We start from the raw sequence: 22457 nt of genomic DNA, 5'->3' as shown, positions 1-22457 counted from the left end.
TATTTCAGTAAGATGCAACATGTAGCACTTCAGATTTATTTCAAAAATTTCATATTTTTTATATCGTCGATTAATTAATACGTAGTGATTTATAATCAACAGCATTTAAATGGATTTAAGTACTTATACGTGTACTATTCGATAATAATTTAGATCACATATTATTCGATAAAAATTTTAAATATCGATCTCTCTGAAAATTTTGTGTTATTTTTTGTTTCAAATTTCGATTAGAGAAATTTCTGTAAGATGATATTTTCTAGTGAAAATTTTTTATAACTTGTCGGGCATTATAAAAAAAAAAAAAAACAGAAAAGAAAGAATTACTTTTTGATCGAAGAAAGTCTAAAAATTTTAAAAAAAGATCTAATCGATTCAAAAGTCTTGCTATTATCATTACAAATTAGTACTTATTATTTCAAACGAGCGTCCTCGAGAACGGATTCGAGCGCTTAATGAACGCTCATGTGCCGGCCATTGCGTCTCGTACATTCGTAAAAATTCAACTCGTTTAGTCGGTCTCTTACGTAAAGAGCAAGATTTACGTAATTATAATTAACTCACGTATTTCCGAGTACGTAATCTCCGTGAGATAAGAAATAACTGTCCCTTCCTCGCATGATTTAGGAAAAGAAATTGGTGTTAAAAAGTACTAAAAAAAAAAAAAAAAATTTTTTTTTTCTTTTTCCTCGAACTACTTTGATATTGACTTGGCATCGAAACAGTTACGGATACATTTGGTAACTATTATACTTATATATGAATTACCGGAGGACGGATATACGTGCAATGCAAATGCAATATCAATGCAATGCAACGATAGGCTATTCTCGTTCACTGGCCTCCATCCGTCGTATTGCAGCCTCCGCTTTCCCGCTCTACGATCTTTCTACACCTCTCGAATATTATTATTATATTGTATTTTAAAAGATATGTGATCCGATTCAAAAACAACGATTTTTTTCAGTTCGATTATCTGAATAATTTTTTATTTTTTATTCTTTTTTTTATCACACAAAAAAGATTGTTTAAGATAGCAGTTTTTTCTTGTTTGTTTTTCTTTTTTTTTTTACATAGGTATACATTTATTAATTTTTAATTTCGTCAGCTTCGTTCATTTAACGATAAGCATTTGATGTACAGATCTCTTCTAATATACGAATTAATATTTAGATATACGTGATCTTGTTCGATCAATAATACGATGACGTTTATCAACCTTACATTGATATTTATTTTCAGTATATCTCACAAGAAATAATCTCAAAGAAACTTGACGAACTTTTCGTGATTGGTAATTCAAAGATTCGCGTTATCTCGCGTAAGAATAATAAAAGATAAATCGAAACATTTTTATTGTGAGTTTTATTATTATTTTTTTTTATTTTTCTTTTCTGTTTTTTCATTTTTTATTTTTTACGATGACACCTCTCTAGTCCATATTTGAAAGCGAGATATTTACAAGCGAGATACATTGTAATAAAATAAGAACGACGATCGTGATCTCGAGTAGAATAGCAGGACGATAAACCAGAAATGTCCTACATGGCCCACGCACCAGTTTTCCATTCTGTTCCTCGCCTTCTTTCATGTATGTATCTCTTTTACCTTCCTTTCCATTCTCTTTCTCTTTCTCTCTCTCTCTTTGTAGTTTTTTTGATTACTTAATATCCGTGATACACACATATATATATATCGAATTAACAGCCGTAGCTAACTTTGTATTATGTTTCAATAATGTTCACTCGTTATTCCATATAATCGATTTTGAATCCTTTACATTCGTATATTTACTTTCTATCATGATGAAGTTGGCCAAAGTATAATTGTCCAGAAAAAAAATATATATATATTTGTTAAGAGAAAAAAGACGAATCCAAATTCGGATAGTTAAACCCGACCAAGGATTTATATAATCCGTCGATCTAAAAAAATAAAAGGAAGAAAAAAAGAAAACAAAACGAAACAAGAATTAATGTCGTTCATTAAAGAATTGTTTTATTTATATTAGAATTATTTTTATTTATAATATTTTTGTCTTGTTTAGTCGCAAGTGTGAGTTTTATACCTCTTCTGTAACATTCGTTTATACATGAAGGACATGAAAAATGAAAGAAGATTAACACATATAGTAAGGTGAGATAGTGTTAATCGTGTTAGAAAAGAGTCCCGCGAATCTCCGATGCATACGCGGGCGTCGTCGCATCGTACGGCTTCGATTTAACGCTCGATAGAGTCGAGGACGTCGAGGTAGAGAAAAAGGTCTTTGATCGGAACGAAGGAGGAAATCGTTCGAGCTTCAAAGTACCTTGTACGCTCTCTTAGAGGGAAACGTTCTTCCTTGATACGCGAGCCTGTTACTATAGAAATATCTCTCTCTTTCTCTTTATCTTTCTCTGTCACTCTTTTCTATCCTTTGTATTCTGCGTGGAAAATTGCGAGACAAATTTTATCGATAGGTAAAAACTCGAAAGGGATGATATATAAATGATTCGTACACATTGACTGTATACATATGTATGTATGTATGTATATCTAAGAAAAAAAATATCTTGAATTGAAAAAAAGAAGGAAGAAAGAATTGATTTTTATTTTGATAATTATCACAATTGCATTGATTTATAATTTTTTATGTTTTATTTAAATATTATTTAATAATGATTTATCAAACCGAGAAAGAGAGAGAGAGAGAGAGAGAGAGAGAGAGAGAGAGAGATCGTTTATTTTCTCAATGAAATGATTTATCTTGAAATCGACGGATTTGTTAGATCGTCGTAAAATTTCTATCGCATTTTCTATCACCTTGCTTGTTTTAACGTTCTTTCATAAAGTAGATAATTATTCTTTTTAACTCCAGAATTAACGAAAACGAATTATAAGTAATATCTGATAATCAGCGTGTATCTTCTAGATCGAATGAGTTCCTTTTAAAACTTTGATCGATTTTTAATATATAATTCCAAGAAGTAAGATAGTGATCCTTGAGAATGATCTATATCTTATAATTTCCATCTATTGCGAAATACATTATATCGTAACAATTTATATAAGATAAATAGATTTACTTGTAAGAGACATTACCTTGATATTATAATTATTGCATCGAATACGATATCACGTATTCCAAGTATTTATAGATTAAAACAAGTCACCTCGCGTATATCCTGTCACACGTCTTCTATTCCCACGAATCAAGCTGCGAATTTAACTTTGTCGTATTAATCCTCGAAATCGGGCTAGTGCTAGAGATATACGCATAATAGTTTCGAGGAGATTGCTTTCATGATTTTGGCACGCAAGAGAGAAAGAGATAGAGAGAGAGAGAGAAATAAAGAGAATGAAGATGAGAAAGAGAGAGAGACAGAGAATGAGAATGATAGAGAGAGAGAGAGAGAGAGATATAGTTGCTTCTCGTGGGATGAAGAAGAGAGTACCTACAAGAGGAATGGGATTAACGGAGCTCGAGGCCTCCTCATGAATCGTAATTACTCATTAGACTGGTGGCAGCCAAGTCCGTTGGGACTTTTCGTGGTTCAAAGTAATTCAAACGTGTCTCGTGGAAATTCCATCTCGTTCTCTCGTCCTCGAGGAGACAGCAAAGTGCCTTGTAATAGAAGGTTACCATCGTTCTTACCGAGCAAATGCGGGTAATATCGATAACAATGTGCTGGATAGTGGAAGAAATATGTATATGCGTATCGGACGTAAGGGTGCGGTTAACAGGAAAGTAGAAAGAGAGAGAGAGAGAGAGAGAGAGAGAGAGAGAGAGAGAGAGAACAGGTTGCTCTTGGCTCTCTGTAATTTGTAACGTTCGACCACTCAAGCGTGTAACTCTATAATGACGTGTAATGACTCCGATGGAGAAACAAAGAGAAAGAAAGGGAGAGAAAGAGAGAAGAGGATTGCACGAAGGGCGAACACAAACCCTGATCATCCTATGAATACAAACCCCCTTTTATCTATTTATCTGTTCACAGAAGAAATATATGATTTCTTTCGAGGATTCCTATAGATATCTCGATAGACATTGAGATATTGGATGATAATATTTATATAAAAATAAGTTTAAATGTAGATAAAAATGTGCCGATGTAGTAATCTGATTTTTGTTAGTAAGTTGTATATTGATAACTTTTTATGAAGATAAATAATTATTTGAATCGTATTATTATTATTATTATTATTATTCGAGTAAATAATTTCTTTGAAAGTAATTACTTTAAAAATAATTCAGTTTCAAAAAAAAAAAAGAAAAATAAGAAAAGGGCTAACTTGACAAAGTATCGAGATATTTTTTCGAACGATTATTTTTAAATCTCGAAACGATATTTTAAATAAATGATCACCATTTTGATAAAATATCAGCGCGTGATAGAAATGATGTTAATCCTAACGTTTAATTATTTATACCGATCATTTATCTTACCAAAATACTTACCATCAATTAGTTGAAATACTCGTCGAGGGAATGGAACCGTTTTAAAAAGGGTATCTAATTGATGTAGGATAAAAAAAAATTAGGGTGGAGCAGGTTTATCCGGAATTCGTTTTTTCTTAACGCGGTGGTTAGTTTCGATTTAGTCTTAGAAATCTCTCTAAAGAAGACTAATTTATATTCCGAGCTATGGAACGGGAGCGAGAACTCTGTCAACGATGCAATGACTCACCCACCCGGTCGAGTCCGGGCTCCCCTCGAATTATAACGCTATAGGTATGATTCAGATGGTAATTACGTTTCGTTAGTTGGACGCATTGGAAATAGATTTTCCGGAAAGATTTCGAGAAAGTTAAGAGATATTTCGAGTGTCGTTCGAGATAATGATACATTGGAATGCGATAGAACAAAAGAAAGAAAGGAAAAAATATCGAAGTAAATAAGTAAGTAAATAAGCAAGTAAGTAAGTAAGTAATCCAGATGAATCGTGATATAGTGAGATGTAAAGAGAAGAGAAGAGGTTGAGTAGGATGAAAGAGAAGGACCATCCTTGACTGGCATATCCGCCGGAAGTAGTTATCGTTCGAATCGGTAAATGTTTTTCCAACCGTCTCATTCCTCCTTCTATCCTTTTCTTTTTCTTTTCTTTTCCTTTCTTTTCTTCTTTTTTATATTCTTCCCTCTTCGGAAACTCGTTAGGAACGACCTCTCGATGCACCGTAAAAGAGATCGGCTAAACCAACCGATCGATCCGATCGATCCGAACTTAAGTGGTTTTCTTAAAATTTGTTATACCAGTGATACGAAATGTTTTGTAGACAAAATTTTCTTGCCTATGGCAAACTAATGGCAGATGTTTATTCAAAAGGGAAAAAGAAACGATTCTTTATGCAATCGTGTAAAAATATATATGATCGATTTATCTCGAATAGAATACGAAGCATGAAAAGTAAATATATATGTATATATATATATAAATAATCAGAGATAAATATTAAAATCGTTTAATTATGAAATAAGATAAGATATAAAGCAGGCAAAATGAAGAACTTTTTAAACTCGAACAAATATTTCAACTCGACGTTTAAAATTTTCTTTATTAATGTATGTGCTCTGAACGATCGTGAATATAATCTTCGTCATATTCGTAGATCGATCGAAAGAAAGAAAAAATAATTCAGAAAAAGAAAGAGAGAGAGAGAGAGTCTCCTTAGGAAAACATCTCTCTCGACGCTCTCAGAATACGCGCAGACTTTTGACCTAGAATGAGGCGAAATCGAGGAACGTCTCGAGCACGAGGAAGAAGCGGTAAATATAACGCTGTTTCTGCGACGCTCAGATTGGTATCGCGAGCAAAAATAGTAGAAATATTTTAATACGAATGTGCCCCGTTAACCTTTTCCACCCTTTGCACTCTAATATTACGCTTACGTGACGGTCGATAAGTGATTTAAATAAAAAAGAAAAAAGAACAATTAATAATTCGTAAGGAAAGGAAAGTAAAGGAAAAAAGTAATAAATCGCTTGTAAACGCAGGATCGTTTGAAAATCGATTTCAATCTGTGTGCTCCGACTTTTTCGGTGGGTATATAACAAAAAAGAAAAAGAGAGAGAGAAAAAAAAATAAAGACAAAAAAGAAATTTTATAACGAAAGAAAAATAATTTAACGTTGTATGACTTTCCTCGCTTGTAAATAAAATTAATTTCTTCCCTTGCGACTGCTTACTTCTTTTAAAAATCAAATCACATTGATATTGCTAATTTTCTTTTTCTTTTTTCCATATATAAATGTATATTCGTTGAAAAATGTTAATTACTTAATCGATATTTACTTCGATATCAGATAAATACGTGTGCAAATTTGTTGAAAAAAAAGTCGAGCAAAAAAAAAACTATCTTGTTTCTTTTAAAAATCAAATCACTTTGATATAGCTAATTTTCTGTTCCATTTTATATATATATAAATCTTAGAAATAAATACGGAATTATATCGCGCTTAGGATTAGCAGTTGGATATCGATGATCGATTGAAATAATTCGATGAGAAATGTTAATTATTTAATCGATGTTTGCTTCGATATTAGATAAGTACCTACGTCAAATTTATTTGAATAAATTCAAGTAAGAGTTCATATTTCCGCAAGGTGACGACGATGTATCGGTTGTGTTTCTCTCTCTTTTTCTCTTTCTGTCTCGCTTCCGCTCGCAAATCCTCTCGGGCGGACGCATTTGGCACCGTTGGCAGCAGCTCAGACGTCCACGATGAAATATCTAGCACTGTGGTGACTTTGATCTTCCGACGGAGGAGGATCGTTCCGTCGCGGAGGTTGCAGTCTCGATGCAAGAGGAGGAGAAGGAGAAAGAGAAAAGGAGGCTCGTATGGTGTGGCCACACGATGCTGTCTCTCTTTCTCTTTTAAGACGATCACGAGAAGCAGGAAGTTTTCGAAGCGATTCGCATCGTATGCGCATCGCGGGTGTTGAGAAAAGAATCTTTTTTTATCTTTTTCTTTTCTTTCTTTCTTTCTATTTTTTATTTGTTTGTAATTCTTCTCGTTCGCAGATTAATCGAGTTTAAATTTGCAGATTAAACTCCGTTGAAATTGTACGTATCGGCGATTGACTATCGCAAACAAAAATGAGACTTAGATTTAACAAAAAAAAAAAAAGGATAAATAAATAAATGAATGAACGAAGAAGAACAATATTTTTACGTTAAAAACATTGCAAATATATTTATATTGAATAGACGTAATCTTGTAGTCGTTGATATGATCTCATTCATTATATTATACACATACTTGAGACTTTATATAAATATATAAATTAAAAGATAAGTTCATTCGTCATGAAATAAAAAAATTGTAACTATAATAATATAAGATATTTAAAATGTTATGTAAAAGTTTTCTAGAATATTTGACATTTCTGATAATATATTTACACGATAATGTTCGCTTCCTCGTAAATCTAAGTTCTAATATAAATATCTAATAAAAAATGTTGGTATATATAGATATATACACATACACATATAGATCCATACACATACATAAAAATATTTGAAAGACACCTTGCACCGTTTCCAATGTTTCTTCTTGATTCGAAGACGCGTAAACGCACACGCGGAACGACAGCTGCGTCCATACGGAATTGTCGAGAGATCTCACTGACCCTCTTCTCTCTCTCTCTCTCTCTCTCTCTCTCTCTCTCTCTCTCTATCTTTCTTTCTCTTTCTCTTGTGCATTCTCACGTGCAGCAAGGGGTGAGTCACCCTCGTTGAAATTCTAAAAGCGCCGATTTCCCGAAAGTCTATTACGAAGCACTTGGCGTCATACGCCCTGCTATTTTCCGCGCGTATCTCCGATCTACGTTCTAAGGACATTCTCGATTCCCCCATTATTTCTTTGACCCTCTGAAAATGATAATTGTTCTTAACATAAGTGGAATAATTCATCCGAAGAAAAAGGCATTTTCTTTGTGGTTAAATTAAAATTCATAAAAAAGAAAAAAGAAAATATATCGACTATATGCATTCGAATTAATCATTTTTACATTTTTCTACATCGAAGTCCCATCTTTCATATTAATTAAACGAGATAAATCGTTACGATAGATATATTCTTATATATTTATAATCGATATATCATTGATACGAAAAATATAATAGATCTTATAGTTCGATTTAATCGTCGATCATCTTATTAATATACTAAACTACTTAAATAATTATTTTATTATCAAGTCGATTAAAAAGTATTACACTTTTATTAATTCATTATGATTATTAATGAGATAGATAAAAATCATTTTTTTGAAAAAGAAAAGTTTCGTTTTATTCTACGGCGAAATTTATTACGAACTTTGCTTTCCCAGCTAAGAAAACGTACTTTTTTCTACGTCGTAAAGAAAATTACGTAATGGGCGTTCCGCTTGGCGCGTGCGAACGGATGTGCGAGCGTGATGCGAGCATCCTCTTTCTCTCGAGGTGCACCGATCCTTGAAGTCTTTTCTCTTTTCAGTACTTCGTAAGAGCGATCGATCGATAAGTGAACGTGTATCCTCGAGATCGAAAAGTGTATCCTTCTATTTTAACGTTTCACGATTTTCTATCTGTATTAATTACTAAATTTTATTTAACTATCATCGTTGCGTGTTTATATAATATATTTTTTATAATTGGCATCGACAATAAAAAATAAGAATATATATGTATATAATAAATAATAATATTTATAGGATATCTCGTTTATAATTGATATCAATTATCTTCGATAATATTGGTTTTATAAACGATCGTTTTATAAATAAATATTTCAAATAAAATTTTAACGGGAGAAAAACGTAATATTTATTGCAATTATATCGCAGAGAGCGTTGTTGTATAAAAGTATGGAAGAATAATAACAATTTTTTATCTGTTTTTTTTTCTTTCCTCTTTTTTTCAATGGAAATCGATACTTTAAACCGAACAAAAATTGTAGAGAATATCGATACGAATTCAAAGAGTATTTACAGTGAACCTTTTCATCGATATTTCATCAAGTTATGATGCCTTCAAGTTTATCGAACTATGTAATCGCAATAATACGATCTTTTTTTTTTTCTTTTTTATAAACGTTTAATCATTAATGAATTTATTATTCAATTTATTTTTCATTTATTTATTTATTCATGTTCATACATTTTTGAAATTGCAGTCATTTCTTTTTTAGTTTCCATGATTTGAAAATCATTGAATATCTCGTAATATCGATGTATATTTTTAAACTTCAATATTTGCATATCCGTATGTGTTTATAGAGAAAAGTATTACAATAACGTGTCAATGAAAGTTCCAATAACGTCATGAAAAATATTTTCATCATAACAAAGAACAAATATAAGAGACGTGGAATTTTCTAGACATCAGAGGTAACATTTGTATATCTCTACAGATGTTGATTATTAAAATCCATTTTCTTTAAACACAGAATGTTGAATCAACGTTTTCGTTTTATCATTTCGCGTAAAAAAAGAAACGAAGAGTAAACGAGAGAGAGACAGAGACAGAGACAAAAACACAGAGAGAGAGAGAGAGAGAGAGAGAGAGAGAGAGAGAGAGAGAGAGAGAGAGAGAGAGAGAGAAAGAGATATAAAAAGATTCTCCGTGCTAATGCAACCTTTCTTTCTTTCTCTTTTTCTTTCACATATCTATGTATATACATATATCACCGAGATGGAAGGCAAATGCTTTTCTAAACGACGAGTATGTAGATCCCGTGACGTTTTAAAATGCCGTCGGGCTTCCATTCCAGGGTATAAAGAGTGAGAAAGAGAGAAAGAGAGAGACAGAGAGAGAGAGAGAGAGAGAGAGAAAGATTGAAGAGAAAAACAGAGAGAGAGAGAGAAAAAGAAAAAGAAAGAGAGAAAGTCGTGTGACACGCGAAAGAAGAAGCCACGTACGTGCGTACGTGCGTACGTGCGTACGTGCGTACAAGCATTTTTCCATTCGCGAATAAAAAGTTCAAGAGACTCTTCTACCATCTATCTTTTTCTTTCGACGAAGCATTTACGAATTTATCCTTTTTGCCTTGCTCTTATTTCGAGTGCTCTTTTCTTTACTTACAAGGGAATGGTGTACCAAGAGCGAACGTTTTTTTTTTTCTTTTTTTTTTCTTTTTTCTTTTTTATTTATTTATTTTTTTTTTATTCTTTTTTTTGTTCCCTTTTCTAACTTGTATACTTATGTAGAGCGTATAATAAAAAAAATTTATGGGACACGTGCTTTTTTGTTTTTGTCTTTTTTTCTTGTTTTTTTTTTTTTTTGTTTCTACTTATCAATGATAAATATTAATCATTTTAGAATTTTTGTTTCATGGAATAAAATGCTTGCATAGCGTATACGTACATCTTCGACCATTGAGAAATGTTTCAGAGAAAAATTCTTCCACGTAGAATAACTATATGTATCTTTGCAGTGAATGTTTTTATTCGACTTATGATCTTTGTTTAAGTCGCTCAATTTTTTTTCTTTTTTTCTTTGTTGTCATCTATTTTTTCTTTTATTTAATTCGAGTCTCTTATTATTACGAAAGTATATCTAGTATTGTTAAAAATATTTATATACACATACACATATCGTTTTTATTTATTTCTTGTCTAATGGTATAAAATTAGTATATTACGTCGAGTAACCGTTCACCTATTCAGTTCATTTATTCATAACGCATTTTAACATTGTTAAATATTCATATGCATTCTTTCATCTTCATGTAATACATTTGTATATATATGTGTGTCTCTCTCTCTCTCTCTGTGTGTATATATAATTATATTAGTAGTAAAGTCGACAGGTCTTAAGTCGAGCGTACAGAGGTCGTTGAACTCAGGTGACATCGGCTTAGCTAGACGAATCGTTGTTATCGGAGTTACTTCCGCGATCGAACTAATGATACCTAATTGTCTTTCCATAGGGCTTCCAGTGGCCGCGGAACTGATTCGCCCCTTAACTCAGACTTGGCACTGGACAAACCTCGGCCAATACCGTCCCCCCGGTAAGACAGCTTCTTTTTCATCTTTTTACTTTTTCTGCAGCTTCATTTATACGTCGTTTGTTAAAAAAAAAAAAAAAAGAAAAAAGAATGTATATTAATACATAGTTTTCGAATCCTTTGGTACATCGATAGTTCGAAAATTTATTCGAAAGATGAATTTCTCATTTCTTTCTTTCATTTTTTTTTTATTAATAAATTAGTCAACAAAAAAGTTCAATAACCCAAAAAGGGTTAGTATATATATATATATACTCGATCTTCTCCAATTTACGCCGAATGTTTGTTTGGAATGGTTTCGAAATAAATAAATAAATAAATAAATAAATAAATAAAGAAAGAAAGAAAAGGAACCACGTAAATGAAGAAGTCTAGCAGGAAAAGTAATAATAACTTGGGGTAGGAATTTATCGAAATTTAAAGACAAAAAAAAACGAGGAAAAAGGAAATGAAAAAGGATAAAAATTTATGAATAAAATAATCGAAGAAATCATGTTAGTTGGGACATAAAACATAAAACATATTAATTGCGTAAGATGTATCAACAACCCTGTGATATAAGTTTACCGACCGTTGCAGACAAATCCACCCTCTCTACGGAGAGAAGGCCGGGCTCTTGGGCTATTGCGATACCGTCGGTAACACAGAAAACTTTCCACCAGCCCCCAATATTGTCGTAGAGGGTGGAAGAATAGAATTCGTGCGCCCCTCGCAAGATGGCACGACGATATCACGAAGAAACACGATGTCCCGAGGGTCACAAACTTTCAACGATCAATCGGAAAAGTCTGATCCTGCGAAGGTAAGTCTTTTTCTTGGATTTTAAACCTTCTGTAATATCACAGAAGCGTGTAAAAAGAAGAAACAAAAATTTTTCAGATTCGTCGGTCGAATTAGAAATATCTCGAATAAGAAGAGCATTTCGATTTATAGTAGTAATAGTAGTAGTAGTCGACTATCATTTTATTTTCTCTATGCGGTTTAATAGCTAAACCCTTTACACCCTTCATGTTGTATTCATTAGACGTAATTGATTTCCTCGATAGGGCGAAGTAGGATTTCCATACCAAATTGGATCGCGCGAACTCCTCTCACTCTCCTTTTGGGATAAGAGAAGGGAATTGTGCACGAGCCGATACGTGGCGATTATTTCAAAATTAACGACGTTTTGTGTGCGGTACCCATTCGTTTACAAAAGAAAGAGAGAGAGAGAGAGAGAGAGAGAGAGAGACAGAAACAGAGAACGTTAATTCTAACGATTTAATGAAATCCCAGGGAAAGTCGACGTGCCAACTTTATAGAAGCCTCTGTTCCTCTCTCACCCTCATCTTCTCTTTCAAGCTAGGCCTTTTCACTAACTTATAAGACACCTTCGTGATGTCGACATCTACGATATTTACGTTGGCGATTAATTCACTTCTATTTTAATCTCTTCCCCGTTCCCCTCTCTCACCAAGATCGTCGATCGAACCATTCATTTTATGCATCTTATCGTCTACTTTTTTTTCTTCACTCTCGTTACTCTTACCAGACAGGATGTAATCTGTGTCCCGATACGGGACATAATCCCGATAGTTTCATGATCATGTTGTATTAATTACGATACATAAATTGTAACGATATCGTTAACTTCGTTTACAATAGGACATCTTCGATCTTATTTTTTTGTTCGTTTTTTTCTTCTTCTTCTCTCTTTGTTCGGATTATAAAGAGTAGTATATACTCGATTAATTAATCTCTTCCTCTCTCTCTCTCTCTCTCTCTACAATTTTATTGCAGGCATTCGTAATCAAACAAACAATTCCATTTTTCTGTTTTTCTTTTCCTTTTTTTTTCTTTTTTCTTTTTTCTTTTATTATTATTGTTAGTTCTACTGTTCTAGCTAATATCAAACTGTATTATTTTCTTCTTGTTTACACAATTACTGGTTTAATACAAATATTTATTTCGTTTATCTTGTAGATATTAAATACGCTTAATCATGATATAAATAAACCCCTTTATACCGGATGTTTATTAGAAAACAAAGAGTTATAAATGTTTATCTCGGAAATACTGTATTTGCCATCTTTTTTATTTAGTGGAAGCTTTTAAGGTCAACTGTGTTTGTTATATACTTTGTTAAATAGCTCGGAAAATTTTGAGGCGGATAAAAGAATATTTCAGACAGTAGTTACTTGTTGGTTTTTTTTTATTTTTTTATTTTTTATTTTTTATATAGAATATATTATGGTCATTATAAAACATGTAGGTTTCTATTAAAAAAAAAGAAACAAATAATAATAATAATAAATATCATAACATCTCCCTCTTGTAATCGGATAATTCTTGTCTGAAAAACTTTACCACAAAATTTTATTTCACTTCTCTCCGTAACATTTCTTCTAATTTTTCACCATTTTTCTCTCTACTTTCGAGACAATCATTTGTAACCCTTCATTTTGTACATTCCATAAATATATACTACATATAGAATTCCACATATCAAACTTTCAATAATTAGATTAAAATATTTAAATGAAATAACAATAAATTGCATTCGACACAAAGTAAATATACGTAATCAAAATTTAATCTAATTAATTTAATTACTAATTTAATTATTAATAATTAAATAAAAAACTATATATATGTACATTATATAAATCGGACTCCCTTCGTTTCAATGCAAAAGGTTAAGAGACGAGTAACTTTCATCGGGCAAGAGACTTTTGTACTTAGCTCCTTCGTTTTTTCTCTTTTCTCGCTTTTTAATTAATGAGGCACACCGTAGAGACGCGAATAATGCTGCTTCTTGATAAGGTGCCTCGCTCTTGCGATTATATGAATCCCTTCATTACCTTCCTTAGCCGGTAGTACCGTTAAGAATAACTACTTTAGACGAACGTAAGTTCGAATAAAAGAGGAATGAGAGAGACAAACGAGAGCCGCTTTTTGCGACGTAAAAATTTTTACTAAAAAGAACGCTAATTGGAGGGACGTTCTTTTAAATCAAGAACTACTTGCTCCTACGTCTTTTCTTTCACATACGTAAATTGCATATGTAAATACGTAAATTTAAGTTTGACTCAAAAACGCATTTTCGAATCTTGAATTTCGGCTAAACGAGAAATTTTTTCAAGCGAGGTAACGCTAAATTTAAATAAAACATTGTTCTCGAATTATAATCGCAAGACCGACAAAATATAGAAGTGATAGAAATAAAAGAAATTACATTATTTTCCTTGGATAGGTATCGAAAGATTTCTTTGTACTTTTTTGAAAACTAACATTCTATAATTCGATATTATGATAACAAAAGGGAAACAAATCAAACGAGTTCATTCGTAATAAACACAAGATAAGATCGTTTACGTGTTAGTTTATTAATCGAAACAAAATTGTCGATTTCGAGTGTGAAAGAGAACGAATTCGAAATTACGATTAATAAAATAAAAATCAACGAAGTATTGAACAATGATAATTGATCGAAAGTTATAAATATCGTAGCAATTTATGTTTGAAATATCTTGTAGGGTGTTAAAAGAGACATTTCACTTGAAATTTTACTGTAGAAATAGTCTGGGTTGCGTCTGGGTTGTCAGCTTCGTATCAATCAAAAAAACAAAACAAAACAGAGAGAGAAAAAAGAGAAAAGTCAGATCGTATCACTCGCGTGTGTATTTCGATGGAAAAAGTAAAATGAGACGAAAATTCGACAGGTTAGAAAAGAGTAACATCGAAAGAGTCGAGTGATAAGTATGATCGATATAAATCGTAGCGATAAAATCAAAATTCCGTCCTGACTGATCGATCGATCGACTGTCTAGGTTTTCGCTCTCGCAGAAAAAAAAAGAAAGGAAACGGATATCGTTTGGCATTTGCACCAAATTACAACTTGCTTTTTCGTGAAATACAGTCTCTTGTGCTTTTAGTGAACGATACACGACGACTAGCAGGCAGGTGGAATAGTGATCGCGAAAACGCAACCCTTTTTTGTTACTCTTCTCTTTCATTCGACGCTAAACTCAGCTGTATTGATTGACAGAAGCAATAAGCGACGTCAATTCTCTCCTCGTAACCCTTTCGAGTACTTTCATCTTCATTTTCGATTTCACTTTCTCACGATATCGAAAAGAAGTATACTAATATAATAGATTATTTTACCAAATATCCATATTTCATACAATTTATTTCTATTTTTCTTTACCATTTTTATATCGTAGAGGAAAAAAATGATCAAACATTAACGTTAAATATTAATTTAATTAAATATTTCTATTCGATCGTTTGATTTGATTTCTCTTTTTTTGTTAATTATAAATATTTAATTTCATTTGATTATTTATATATTAAATAAAATGATAAACCAGAGAAATAGATCCAAAACGTTACTGTATATCCATTTCTAATTAATTATTAGTTATTATTGAAATATGTATAATTGATTGAACTAATCGTCAAAATTGTGAATCATTACATAAATATTTAACTAATCGTTGTAGGATGTTATAAAAAAGAAAAACACACATACGTACGTACACACGAAGAGAGAAAAAAAGAGAGAAATACGCGTACAAAAAAAAGTCGATAAATACACACGATGCGTTTCGTTTCCGAAAATGATCTCTCGTATTCCAAGGATGAGGCTCGCTTTTTTCTTTTTTTTTTAACACCGAGAGAGTGTATCTAGCGTAAAAAAAATTTTTTTCATTGGACTCGCTTCCATTGTGTCGCTATCGTGCGGAGAGAGTCAACGGATCGAAGGAAAACCGATTCTCATAGCTGCAGTATCGTCGCATCCATGTTCGCGTTCGTAAAAAAGTACGCTATGGTTTACACGCCATAGTTTTTTGTTCGTTTATTCGCTAGTTCTACTTCTTAAAAAGAAAAAAATATATATATATTCTCTCGAAGCGTTAGCTGCTTTCCATACAAAAATATTTTCAGACAAAAGTATGGAGCATCCATTGTAGAAAATCGGTCAACAGTCAGAAACTTTTCGTCAGTGAATTTAATTCAACGTAGAATACTCATGAACAAATTTCAAACGTTTGTTTCGTCTTTTGTTATTTGTGAGTGTAAGAAAAGTTAAAGTGATTTATAATAATTATTATATATATACATATGTCTTTTTATAATTATTTATTTTATATACGCATATTGTGTAAACCAGTAATTATCACCATACTACCTACGTTATTTTTAATTTTATAAAAAGACAAAGAAAATAGAAAAAAGTTATTATAATAGTAAATATATTTGTATTATCGATTCCGTACTTAATTATGAATATAACACTCGTTTGTTAGACATCTGTTGCTAATCAAAGATCTGATAAATAAATCGAATTTAATATTTCAATGAGATTATGTCTAAGAAAAAAAAAGAGAAGCGTAAACATTATCGCACAAAATTACATTAGACGATAATTCAAACGATATTTTAAAATATTTATAGCGTGTATCTTATGGATCACATCGAGGAGGAAAATTTGGATCTTTTCTTTTCTTCTCTTTTTTTTCTTTCTTTAAAAAACTTTAAAACAAAAACGAAAAGAAAAAGATAGGAAGAGAGAAAACTACTTTACACGAAAAATTTCGTTTTTATATTCAACATTATACTTAACATTAACTTGGGGCGATAAACGCAGGCCTGTGAAAAGATTAAAATCCCTAATCGGTGTGATTTTGAAAGAACACGTGTTGAAATATTGGCTTTAAGTTTGACGTTTACGTTATTTCGCTTGGACGTTGTTCGCCGGAAGGCATGCATGCAAACTGGCTTGGTGACTCGCGTTCGTCGGTAACGTGTAGTTACCTCTACGTTTATAATCCCTTAACCACCTGCTGGATCTGTCGTTCGTAAAGCCGGAAATTGTGAAAGTGCAAGAAAGAAGAGGAAAATGAAAAGAAAAAAAAAATAAATAAATAAATAAAAGAAACGAAAAGAAAGAGAAACACTTCGTGTTCGTGAAAGCAGAAGGAACATCGAGAGAAAAGAAAAATGAAAAAGAAAAAAGAAATTAAATAAGTAAGAGAACAAAAAAAGAATTTACAAGAAAAACGATAAGTAAAAAGGAATAAGAGGATAATTGTTCGACGACGAAACGTTTAACGGGTTGACTCGTTACTGCAAATCGCTGACGACTGGTCGACCTTCGTGACTAGAGAAAAATCTTGTCCGTAAGTAAGTACTTACGTCGACTGGGGGATACTTTGTCGGCTATAAATATGTGACTCATGCTGTGCGACAGATTCGAGATCGTAATAGAACGACACACAGTCTCTTTCATCTTGTTGAATTTAGTTGGAGTATAGTTAAAATCTATGTATCATTCTTTCTTTTTTTTCTTTTTTTTTTTCTTCGTATTAATCCTCTCAAAGATTATTACTAGAGATTGTTGAACAAACACGATTACGGTCGTATCTAAATCATTGTTAATTATAATATTTTAATGAAAATTGTGATACGAAATATTTCATTGTAACGTGTTCTTACCTTTTATATTATATAACAAAAATTTTGATTTAATGATACCGATATTTCTATTTGTATATGCCAGTAGGAATATCATCTGTCTATCTATTTTATTGTTAATCACTTATTTACAAAAAGTATTTGCTTCTTTTTTTTTTCATTTTTTTTCTTTTGTATTTATTTTTCTTTTTTTTTGGATTTTTATTGTGCGAACACAGGAAGCATTCTCGCAAGATTTAGCGACAGCGATTTAGCAATTTGCATGCCAAACTGCAACCGACATCGACAAATATGTACAATTCGGCTATACGAAAAGGGTGGCCCTTTGAAGTTCTCGCGGTCCCTTTTCATCCCTCTCTCTCTCTTTCTCTCTCTCTCTCTCTCTCTCTATCCCTTCTCCCTCTCTCTTTCAACGTACGAGAGTATCGATCGAGGTTCGAAAGTTCGAACAAACAAAGAGAAGACAGATAGTTGATCGATTTTAGAACGAATTAAAAATTTCTTTCATATTTGTTCTTTCGTTTCTATATTTTTATGTAATCTACTAAAATTGTTAAAACGATATTTCCTAGATATTGCCATAATATACGGTAATGTCGAATAATCTGTCGAATAGCTAATACGAGAACTCTCAGCTGATAAATATATTTCTATTATCATTTTGCTAATAGCATAATGTTTGTATTAGCGAGAATATATATGAGAATTTGTATACGCTAATATCGTATAATATTGTGATATATTAACATTATGATAATAACATTAATGATATTTGGAAATATTACAATATTGATTATAATACATTATATATTATAAATATATATAATAATTAGTTATATAATATAAATTAGTATATAAATAATTATATAAATTAATTATAAAATAGTATATATATTATATTACAATATTAAACAATATCAATATTAAATCTGATATTTAACATATGTAACATCGATGCGATAGATACGTCTAAACTATTCCGAAATAACAAAAAAAGATAATGATATATTAAGACTCGTTACAAATTACATATTTGATAGATCAACGAAATACTTTACAATTTTCATTGACGATAAAACCTTCTCTATACATGGAGGTAGCAATATAAAACAAAAAAAAATATTCTGACATCTTACACGGATTTAAAGATTATAAAATGAGGATAAAGAATGCTATCAGATAACGAGAGAACTGCAAATTGACAACAAGTACTTTATCGCACGAATTCATGCAATTCCTAACGAGAGAAGAAATAATCATGGAATTATCCGTAGAATATATTCTCTAATAAAAAATAATGTGTACGTTTGTGTGTATGTGTCCAGAAAGAGGATATCGCCGTCTAATAGAAACGACAAGATGTATACTACTCTAACGTAAAGTACCATATAGCTTAACAGCTGAACAGAGGCTATAAACGTAGCAAGGTATACTCGAAATCCTTGCTCGACACGAGCACTGGACAATATTACACCCTACGAAGGAAGTGTGGACTGGTAATAAACCTCATATTGGTTTTATGAGAATTTTTGCGAAAACCGTGCCATTGTTTTTAATGAAACACCTACGAGGACTATGTCTCGACGTGAAAGTAAAAGAAATGTATCTCGTATATATATATATATATATTTTTTTTTTTTTTTTTTTTTTTTTTTGAAGAAATTAAAACGTTAATACTTTGAAAAACATGAACCAAGTTGATCGAAATCAAACGTACGAATATTAATTGATCTATATCTGCAAAAAAATGAAATTATGATTTCGGAAGTATCTTTGTATGATTTGACTTTATATGAATGGGAAAATGAAGAAATTTAAATGAAAGAAAAAGAAAAAGATAATGTTGAAACAATTCAGTTAAAGGATGACGTGGACGATAAGAAAATTGGAAGAATTGAAAAAAAATAAGAAAGATCGAGAAAATTATATAGAGATTAACAGTGATATTCCGAGATGAACAGTATCAATTAACGTGCAAGAAACATATGAATAATTCAGAAAAAGAAGCATGACTGAAGTCGGTAAAAATAGAGTATCTGGTAGAAAACAACGTGGAGGTAAATAAATAGAGAATAAATGATGAATTAAAAGATAGAAAGTTATTAACAGAATGAACGGATTTTTAAAGTTAATAGAAAAGAGTATAATTCGTTGAAGAAATTGCAAGAATTTATTACGATTTTTGCTATAGATAATCGTCACATAAGAAAATATTAAGACTTTAATATAAATCAAACACGTCATCAGAGAATATGTTCAAGGCGATTTATCCGACGAAATACACATAAAATCAGTCAAAATTATTTGACGAATTCTTTCAAGAAGAAAGATAATAAGAATATCGGAGAGTATTTACGATATTTGCGTCGATCAAATTTGCATATATCGAAGCTAATAAAAATTAATAAAACGTACGTTGATTTCGATTGGATTTAGACACAAAGAATAAAAGATATTGAAAAAAAGATCTACTTATATAGTAACATTATTAAATAATCCGATCAATTGGAGCACAGAAGAAAGAAAAATGTATGTCAACCTTGTCGACTATGGAAACAGAGCGTATATAATATATAATACACTTGATAGTTACGATAGATATGGTATTGTATGGTATTAAAGAGAAATTATTGTATCACAATAGACTTAATGACTTTATTATTAATACGATTACCGTGTGTTCTGTGTAACTAACATAACAAAGTGCTATAATTTTATGCAAAGACTGGGTATACCATTTTAGAAGCAAACGCGTACATAGATATAAGATGATATTAGTTCTCGCGAAATACAAGAAGATGGAAACGATATTAATGTAACATATTTAAGCACGTGCGATATTATTTTCTAACCAACCAAAACGTTGCCAGAGTCTGAACATCAAAGTCTAAACATCTTAAACTCAACGTTGAATTCAAAAGATTAATTCGTTTACTTCATGGATGTGCAACGAATAAAGGGGGGAAAATGTTGAAAAGCTTTTGTATCCCCGTAACTATGAATATGAATTCTTTGTTCTTTGTATTTTAACTTTGGTGGCTGCCTTAAAGGCCTCTTCTATTTCGACGTACGAAGCGTACTTACTTAAGTTAGTCTCCCTCTTTTGACGTATTAACTGTATAATTTCTCAATTATATTCTATATGACTATTTATACTTAAATATATTTCACGTTACATTTAACCAAGGTCTGTTTGCATTATTTCAAAGACGTTTAGCAAAATGTAATATACGAAATAACACTGATATCAGTTTGCATCGATTCTGATTGTTATTTTATAAAATATACGTATGCGAGAGAAGAATCGCCACAGTATTGTAAATTCTTATGGCCTTAAATATTTTTTTTTATTTTATATATATATATATATACGATTATATATATATAATATATATATACGATTTTTCTAAATCATTACTATTTAATACACGAAGAAAATGTTGAGTTTATAGGTACAACAGTTTTGTTTGAAAATAATTCGTAACAATCTGTATAGTTTCGCCAATTAAATTCGACTTTCAACCAATCTTTGTATATAGACAATTGATACGTTTATCAGTATCATATATGTAAGTGTATCAGTAACAAACACGTGCATAGGGAATTCGCGATTGGATTGATTAGCCTAATTATTCGTCGCTCTATCGCCATTCCTGTCGCTATTAACGTCGTCAATCCCCTTGATCTCGCTCCCTTCTCTCTCTCTCTCTCTCTCTCTCTCTCTCTCTCTCTCTCTCTCTCTCTCTCTCTCTCTCTCTCTCTCTCTCTCTGTCTGTACAATTTGCATAGGATTGCAGAAAATCAAGGCACGTTCTCTCCAAATTAATTTCCAATCGAATTAACGTTTTCTGACGCCACTCGAAACAAATCAAAAAGTAAATTATTTTCTCTCATAAATCATATACGAAACATATGTAATGATCGAGCAAGAGATCGATAATGAAATGATTAAACATTGAAATTTTTTTTTTTTATGGGCATTCCTATATCATATCGAAAAGATGTTATTAAAATGATAAGAAAATTTGAAACATCGATTTCTTTTTTTTTTTTTATTATTATTAATTTTTTTCCAGGTAGAGAAATAACTATGAAATAAGAAAATTTATGTATAACAAAAAATATTTTCTTAAAGGAAAAAAAAAATATTCAGAATACGATTTATGAAACATTCTTGTATAAAATATTTGAAAAATTGATCATTGATCGCAAGTTGCAGTTTGATCGTCTGTTCTATATACAATTTATGAGGATATGAATTTTTTCGTTTAAACTTGGAAACTGATCGTTACTTTCATAGAAGATAAAAGAAAAGAAAAAGAAAATAAAACTCATTCTTAAATGAACGAAACAAAATTTAATTACAAAATTTACATTACAGTTCGCTGGGAAAATACAAAAAATACGAATCAAAAAGTTTTATTTATTAACATCGGAAGCGACGTGATTGCATAGACACCATAATTATTTTCTTTTTTTTGATCTTTTCGATTCAATAAATCATCATCGAACTGGTGTTACCGGCTGTCTTCTTAAGTATGATTAATAATGGTTACGTCGTCTCGCCAATATCTGTTGCGAACGACGAAGCGAATAACTTATTTCCATGTACTTCAAAAACGACATACGCATTTACCGACATTATTTATCGATACTAACAAGTGAATCGTGAATCGTGAATCGTGTATACCAAATAAAAATCGTTTTTCTAACGAAGCTGCCCTCGAGCTAGTAATCGTTTGCCATTAAAAAATTGGCAAATATCCTGATTTCTCCATCGTGTTTTTCCCGACATTTTTCCAACCATTTCGTTCGTTTTCACGATTGATTGATTCGAAATAAACAAAAAGAAAGCATAAAAAATAGTAATAATACCTTTTTCGAAGTAAAATTGAATGTAATGATTTGTACGCTCTTTTCTCTCTCTTTTTTTTTCCCTTTAAAATATCAATTAACAACGTTACTAGCCGTTCGAATAGGTTTAAAAAATGTTATTTATCTTCTCTTATAATTAAATCCTTTCGAATGGA

At 31.3% G+C, this 22457-nt stretch overlaps 1 protein-coding gene across 7 annotated transcripts in view; it reads left to right on the top strand.

Moving 5' to 3' along the window:
- Positions 1-22457, top strand: part of LOC127066756 (uncharacterized) — a 146415-nt gene that overhangs the window by 49781 nt on the left and 74177 nt on the right. For all 7 annotated transcript variants that reach the window (XM_051000854.1, XM_051000853.1, XM_051000849.1 and 4 more), the window contains exons 3-4: positions 10891-10971; positions 11548-11770. In XM_051000854.1, coding sequence (XP_050856811.1) covers positions 10891-10971; positions 11548-11770 — 304 coding nt within the window. The remainder of the gene's footprint in view (positions 1-10890; positions 10972-11547; positions 11771-22457) is intronic.

This window comes from Vespula vulgaris, chromosome 10, assembly GCF_905475345.1.
Source record: "Vespula vulgaris chromosome 10, iyVesVulg1.1, whole genome shotgun sequence".
Classification (NCBI taxonomy): domain Eukaryota; kingdom Metazoa; phylum Arthropoda; class Insecta; order Hymenoptera; family Vespidae; genus Vespula; species Vespula vulgaris.
Note: the sequence above shows the minus strand (reverse complement) of the source record. Positions and strands in the feature narration are given on the sequence as shown.